The sequence below is a fragment of the Lepidochelys kempii genome, chromosome 10 (assembly GCF_965140285.1).
Source record: "Lepidochelys kempii isolate rLepKem1 chromosome 10, rLepKem1.hap1, whole genome shotgun sequence".
NCBI classification, from domain to species: domain Eukaryota; kingdom Metazoa; phylum Chordata; order Testudines; family Cheloniidae; genus Lepidochelys; species Lepidochelys kempii.
In genome coordinates this window covers 48,008,110-48,015,097 of record NC_136389.1, presented here as the reverse complement: position 1 = coordinate 48,015,097, position 6,988 = coordinate 48,008,110, and the positions used below count along the sequence as shown (strand labels likewise).

Below are 6,988 nucleotides of genomic sequence, written 5' to 3'. Positions count from 1 at the left end.
GTCTCTAAAGGTGCCACTAGTACATCTTTTCTTTTTACTGTACCAGGACTTTTCTACAGCAAGGCAGGTTGGATGGAGGATGCTGGCTACAGAGGTCATCAGAGGCCAGCTGCAGCGTCCCTTCCCCACACTGTAAGGGGTGTCATGCAGCAGAGTTTTCTGACCAAGATAGTGCAGGAGGTTGTTTAAGTGATGTTGGCTGGGCCACTGTATAAATAAGCCAAGCCCTACTGAACCACCGCAGGGCCAGGACTATGACTAATACCTGGCCACCGAAGTTATACCAGGGATGAGTTTGGTCCACTGGTAGCTTGTTCTCCTTAGTAATAATGCTACCCTAGACTTGACCAGGTGTAAATTCCAGCTGGAGGAAGCTTATCTGCACTTGGCTGTTGAGCTTGCCAACTTTAAAATAAAATGGTTGAGTGGGGTATTGTGAGGGGCTAGTTGCCCTGACAGTGATACCCTGGTACATAGGGAGGCAGGGAGCCCCTCCCACTCCACAGCCACACTAGTTATAGCGTGGGTGTCTCCCCTCGAGGTGGAATTTATACCTTTCTATCTAGGATAGGCCTGCTGTTAGATCTGTTCTCAGCATTCTGGCTGCCTCTAGCTGTTGTCACCAGTGACTTCCAGCCATGACTCCCCCTGCAAATTAAGGCAGACTGCTTTTGTTTGGAGAAGGACTACAGGTAGCAGGTGTTAGATCCCAAGCAGCTCAGGACAGCACTGCCAACATTTCACATTAACAGCTCAACTCTGTTGCCAGGAGAGAGGCTAACTCTGCCCTCATCCCCCCACTGTGTGAATAGTAATCACTGCAGTGTCAGTTCATGAGGAGACCAGCTGGTTGAGTTACCCCCACAGCACAGAAAGCATCACTCCCACCCATTAAGAAGTCAGCACTGACCAGACTCAAGTCCATTTATGGGTTTATTTTACATGACACAGAAGGGCCAAGTCACATGACAGCACCAGCCATTGCACGGCTGCGGTTTTTGTATATGAAGCAGATGGTCAGAGTCACGGAGGCCAAACCAATAGCAGCCGCCACCAAGCTCAGCCCAAGCACCAGCCCAGGAGTCTCTTCTGCACCTGTAGGAAAGATCTGTGGTTAGAATGGGAACCAGGCACTTTTCCAGCTTTAGTGAAATCGCTGGGTGTTTGTATCCTACATAGGCAAGCCAGTTATTCCCTCTTTTGTAGCCAGGCATTTGATTTTTCCCTTCTTAAGTGTAGTGCTTAGCACTTCATGGACTTTCATCTTGAATTCTCCAGTCAGTTTTGAATTCTTATCCTGTACTCCAGAGCGCAAGCTGAGACGGGTTGCACGGTGTCAGCCACCCTTTAAGTACACTCACCCCTCTTATCTAAGAGATTCACAAAAATATTGACTAGTACCAGACCCAGGGACTGTCTGCTTAAATACACCCTCTCAGAGTCACAGCAGACCACTGATAATTACTGAGTAATATCTTTCAACCAGTTGCATCTACATGCATTTCCTTAGTTTGCTTATGAGACTCATTGGACTGATCCAAGGCTGACTAAAAAAGTCTATACACACACCTGACATCTGCTTCCCCCACCTCCTGCACCACTAGGCCAGTAATTTCCTTTTTTGACAGTTATTGATCAAGAACAAATGTCAAACCAATTCATGCTGCCTACTCCCTATAACCCTATTGTCTTCTAGGCGCCTACCTGTAAGGTATGGCGCAATCAGTTTGTAATAAAGTTAGGCTAACTAGTCCTATTTCCCAGGCCTTTGGTTCCCCTTTTTAAAGCTTGGTGCAAACGTAGTGCCTATCTAGTCCTTTGGGACCTCATCTCAGAGTGCATGGAGGACGAGTGATCACTAACGGTTCAGAGATGGTTTCAGCTAGTTCCGTAGGATAGATATCAGGCCCTGCCAACTAGAATACAGCTCAATACTTTCTATCCTGTTCTTTACCTACTTTGGCTTGTGTTCCTTCCACCTTGTTAATAGTGGTGTTGAGTATCTGGTCACCGTAAACCTTTTTAATGGTGACTGAAGAAAAATAGGCACTAGACACCTCAGCCTTCTTGATGTCATCCCTTATTAGATCCCCTCCCCACTAAGGAAAGGGCAGCCCCTTTCCTTAGTCTCTTGCTCCTAATGTATTTGCAGAATGGCTTTTTGCCTTTTATGTCCCTTGGCAGGTGTAACTCATTTTTGTGCCTTAGTCTGATTTTGTCCCTACATGCTTGTGCTAGCATTTTGTACTCCTTAGCATTTTTAGGACATTAAAGAGCTCTTGATGGAGCCATAGTGACCTTACTCTACCTTTCCTTTAAATTGGGATAGTTTGCAGGTGTGCTTGTAATATTTCTCCTTGAGAAATTGCTAGCTCTTCTGAATTCCTTTTCCCCTTAAATTACCTTCCCTTGGGACCTTTCCCTACCTGTCTGTTAATCGGCTATTTTTGAAGTCCATTATCTTGATTTTACTGCTCTTGCCTTAGGCTTGTAAGAGATCATTGCAGGATCTCTTCCACCCCAATTGCCTTCCACCTTCTGATTTGTTACCAATGCCTCCCTGTTGGTCAGGATCAAGTCTCAGATGGCTCTCCTCAGTTACTGCCTCTACTCTCCAAAACAGAATGTAGTGTGAACTTGTTGGAAGAATTAGTTTTTGCTGTATTGGACAACCCAGATGTCTTAGAAAAGAAAGTCCCCCATTACCACCAGGTCTCCTGTTTTGATATTTCTATTATGTCCTAGAAATTCCTCATCCACTTCTTCCTGATTTGGAATCTACAATGGACCTGCACTCCCCTCCCCCGGATATATTCTTTAGGCAGAGACATTAAACTGATCTAAGATCCAGGAGAGGACACAGAACACATGTACATCAAGAATAGACAAGGTATCCTTTTTTTAAATCCTGTCCTTCCTGAAGGAGCTATATCCATCTATAGCTACATTCCAGTCATGAGATTTCTCCCACCAAGCTGGGACATAAGCTAAACTTATGTACTTCTACCACCACTTTATTCCCCATACTCCTTGGATGTTGATCCACAAATCCAAGACATGATCAGATTCCCACCTTGTTAATCCTATGACCCTACTGTAATTTTCCATGTTCCCTCCTAAATCTAGCCCTCTGTTAAGGTCACTCTATTGGTTCTGTGGTATGTGTTTTGTCATAACTTCCTGGAGCAGGAGTCAGGCACTTCCTGTTAAACAAGCCACCCAGATTATAAATTAGTCTCAGCCACTTTAGTGCTTCAGCCCAGCTGGGGGTGGAGTCAGGAGTGGAGGATGGAGAACTTCCCTGGATTCTAGTTTGCTTCTTTTGGGTCCTCCCCACTGGTCTGACAGCCCATAGGTTTGTCCTGGCAAAGCCATTTACTCAGTGTTCCCTTGGGTTGCAGGGCTGAGCCTGGTGGTTGCAGGGAGTTTTCACTTTTCATAAAAGGCCCAATGCCCTGAAGGTGCATGGATTACTACTATACAAGTTAAGTACCTGGTGATGCTGCCTTCCCTACTTCCATTTGATCTTCCACAAGATTCCTGGATCCCCAATAGGCATCAGTGATGAATAGGGGTCCTACCACAACATCAGCCTCAGCCTCCCTCAGTGAGGAGTCACCTGTATTGAGGTAAGAGATGTTACTACATGGGTGTTGCTTCGTTATCCACATTGTGATAAAGCCAAGCTGAAGGTCCCTGGGTTGTCTAGCAGAACCCCCTTTTTTATTGAGAGACCTAAACACCACACAGCCACCTATTAACTCTGATTATAGAGATCCTACCATGCCTGGAGGCCACGTCTCTCTGGAAGCGCCTCCCTGACCATCTGTCCAGAGGGTTCACTCTCCTGGACTGTCCAGCCAGCCCACAGTTCCCAGTCTCACAGCACCTGCAGATGTCTCGGATGCCTTCCACTGGAGACCAGCTGGAACAGAACAGGAACAGTCATCTACAGTGAAGAGTTCTGTTCTAGGCTGCCTGTCACTCCCCTGATGGGGTTCTAGGCTACTCACATGTTGCCTGCTTTGTTGAAGGAACAAGCCTTGTTCAAGGCATCTGGGGCTTGCTCAGCTGCAGTGACTTTCAGATGACAGGTGATGTAGATCTGGAAGGGAAGTGGGAAGAGGGGTTAGGACCATCCCAGGGGACCCTAACAGCTGCTTAGCCTGGGGAAATCGACTTGGAGCAGAAATGTGGGCTCTCACCAAGTTCCTGGCATCTCCTGCAAACCTGAACACATCCACCATGAACTGCAGCGTGTCCTGCCTGGGCCTGGGGGATATGAAGGCCGAGGTGGTGTCATCTGATCTCCCATCCACCAGGCACCTACACACAAGAATCAAGGGTCAGTAAGAGTCCCTGATCAGTCTTGTTTTAGTCTAGAAAGGGCTCCCAGCTCTTACCCATTGAAGTCAATGACAGCATAGCGGGGAGAGGAGTCCCTGTCTGGGCTCAGGGTGGCCACACAGCTGTCCACAAAGAGCCTCAGAGCCACATGGTTCCCTGTGTGGACATCAGCTTGGATATGCATGACCTCCCCCAGCTGGAATCCATTGGAGGGTCTCTCAGCACTCCAGTCATCTGCAAGGCAAGTTCACATTGAGCAGGACAGACAGGCAGGCAGGGCTGGGCTCCCCTGAAGGCTCCTCCCACCTACCATTCATCAGGTGCAGGGAGAAATCCAGCCTCTCCTCAGCAGACAGGGTGGAGCTGAAGGGAACCCATGTTGGCTTGATGGCTTTACTGCTCACATTGTCCTTCCTGGGAGGAGGAGCAAACCTCAGTCACTGAGCCAGATTCCAGAAGGGGAGAGAGGGGATCTGAGCATCTCAGACTCTCACCTGGGGTAGTGACACTCAATGGGAATCACAGCTGGATTGGTTCTCAGGATCACTGGGTTGCTGGCAGGGGTGGGGTTATAGTTCAGGCTTGTGCTGTAAACCAGGGAGTCTGGGGTCATCTGGGAAGCAGCAGACATGGAAGGGTTAACACTAGTACACAGAGCATTTGTAAAGTCATTCAGATGAGCCCAAGAACAAGCCTCAGCCAGATGGAAAACTTGAGCTCAAGTTTTCCAACCAGTGCCCAGTCAACTGGCAACTGCCTTTGGAAGGACTGGACACTAGAAGCAGGGGATTTCAGAGCTCAGTCTGCTAGAGCAGCCATCGGAAGATGAGCACCACAGTAGTGCCATTTTACACAACTCTGCTCACTGTTTTCCTCTGTGCAGGTTGTGAAGGAATCTCAGACAGTAAAACCCCCAGGGTTAATCTGTTAGCTGCCTTGAGGTGAATTTTGACCAGGGATTAAGGAAGCCAGTAGTCTGTCCCTTTCCCTCCTACAGACTATGCAGAGCTCAGGCTAACACCAATCAGTTTATTCAGTTGCAGGCTCCGGTCTGTGGAGTCTGCAGACAGACTTTGGACGGGGGGGTCTAGAAGTAAAGTCTGTCTGAGCCACAAGAGCACCCTCTTCAGGCTCCACTTGTGAGCCTGCTCCAGGAGCTGAGCAAGGCAGAATTCTTTGCCTGGCGCATGAGACTGGAAGCTAAGAAGAAGCACCCAGGAAAAACCAGGGAGCTTATCAATAACATGGACAAAATCCCACCCACTGTTCTCTCCTGCTGCCCCATTTTTACCCCATCAGACAAGGCAGGGGCAGTGATGCTAGGGATCAGTAGGGGCTCCTGACTTGCATAAATCCTTACCTGCAAGGTGCTGCCACATTCATGGAGCCCAGCTACAAAGATCACTGTGTTCTCTGCATCATTAAGGGACACGTACCGGCAGGCAGCTGGGCCAAGGCTCAGGTCAGCAGCTTTGATCAGTCTCCCCATCCCAAACAGATCCCTGTGCACAGTGATCACCATCTGAGCCTCCTCACACTGCACCATGACAGGCTGCAGCACGGACACAGCCCTGAGCTGGGAAGTATCAGCCCGAGCCCAGGGGTAGGGCTGGGCAAGAGAGAGAACATGGGCTTGTCGTTGAGGGGGCTCAGCCCTGGGGGTGGGTCTCCAGATGGCAGAGTCAATCCTAGAGAAATCCCAGGGATTGTAACAGGTCACCCCACTGACCACCCAGCACAGAAGAACAAAGCACAGGTTGTTTCTGTACCCCATCTTGCCTGCTTGCAGCAAATCCAGTATGGAGGGAAACTGCTGCTCTGGGGCTTTATACCGTGACTCAGAGCCAGGTGACAGCTGTCCCAGGTAATTAACACCCTCCCCTAATCTGCAGGTAACCGGGGCCCAATCATGCCCAGTGCCCACGCCCTGAACCAGGGAAATAGGAGGGCCAATGGGAATCAGCTCCACCTGTTGGTCAGTACATCAGCTGCAGTTTGGAAAATTCCTGCCCTGTTTCGTTCAATGGAAGGCTAAGGGTGGGCTCCACCACAAAGGGACCCAGGCCCCTCAATCCCCAATTTAGGCCTGTAAATCCTGGGTTTGGCTCCACTGTGATCCACAAATCACACAGCGGCAAAGAGTCCTGAGGCACCTTATAGACTAACAGAGGTATTGGAGCATAAGCTTCCGTGGGTGAATACCCTCTTCATCAGACCCACCCACTCCCCTCTGATACAAACCATATAGCGAACTCTGTAGGTGTCCAAATTCAGCAGCACCGAAGTTTTTACACTATAAAGGTCCCTGGTGCCCGTGTCTCAGCCTCTGGGCCCATGCCCAGCTGCCTCCCTCTGGGAGTCCGGGCACCTGTCTCCCACCTAAGCCCAGAGCCATCCATGAGCCAGGGGAAGTTAGGCATTTAGTTGCCTACCTCATATGCGGAGCTCAATTCACTAGCTGTGCTGCTTGCCCATGTTGACCCCGTTCACAATTGCACTGGAGCAGGACGCGGTGTCCTCCTCGGATCTTTTAGCCCAGCGGTTAGAGCATTCACCTGGAATGTGGGAGACCCAGGTTTCATTCCCCCTCTCTGCTGAGGGGAGAGAAAGGACGTGAACAGGGGTCTCCCATCTCTCAGAA

General features: G+C 49.4%; 1 protein-coding gene across 1 annotated transcript; it reads right to left on the bottom strand.

Annotated features, from left to right (window-relative positions):
- Positions 1 to 920: 920 nt before the first annotated feature.
- LOC140917924 (zona pellucida sperm-binding protein 3) lies at positions 921 to 6,121 on the bottom strand. The gene is made up of 9 exons (XM_073361453.1): positions 5,708 to 6,121; positions 4,842 to 4,960; positions 4,658 to 4,761; positions 4,404 to 4,581; positions 4,206 to 4,326; positions 4,014 to 4,105; positions 3,783 to 3,925; positions 3,494 to 3,619; positions 921 to 1,095 (listed from the first exon to the last, which is right to left on the bottom strand). Exons 1-9 carry the CDS (start codon positions 6,119 to 6,121, stop codon positions 962 to 964), a joined length of 1,431 nt encoding a protein of 476 aa, XP_073217554.1. The 3' UTR covers positions 921 to 961.
- Between the last annotated feature and the right edge of the window lie 867 nt (positions 6,122 to 6,988).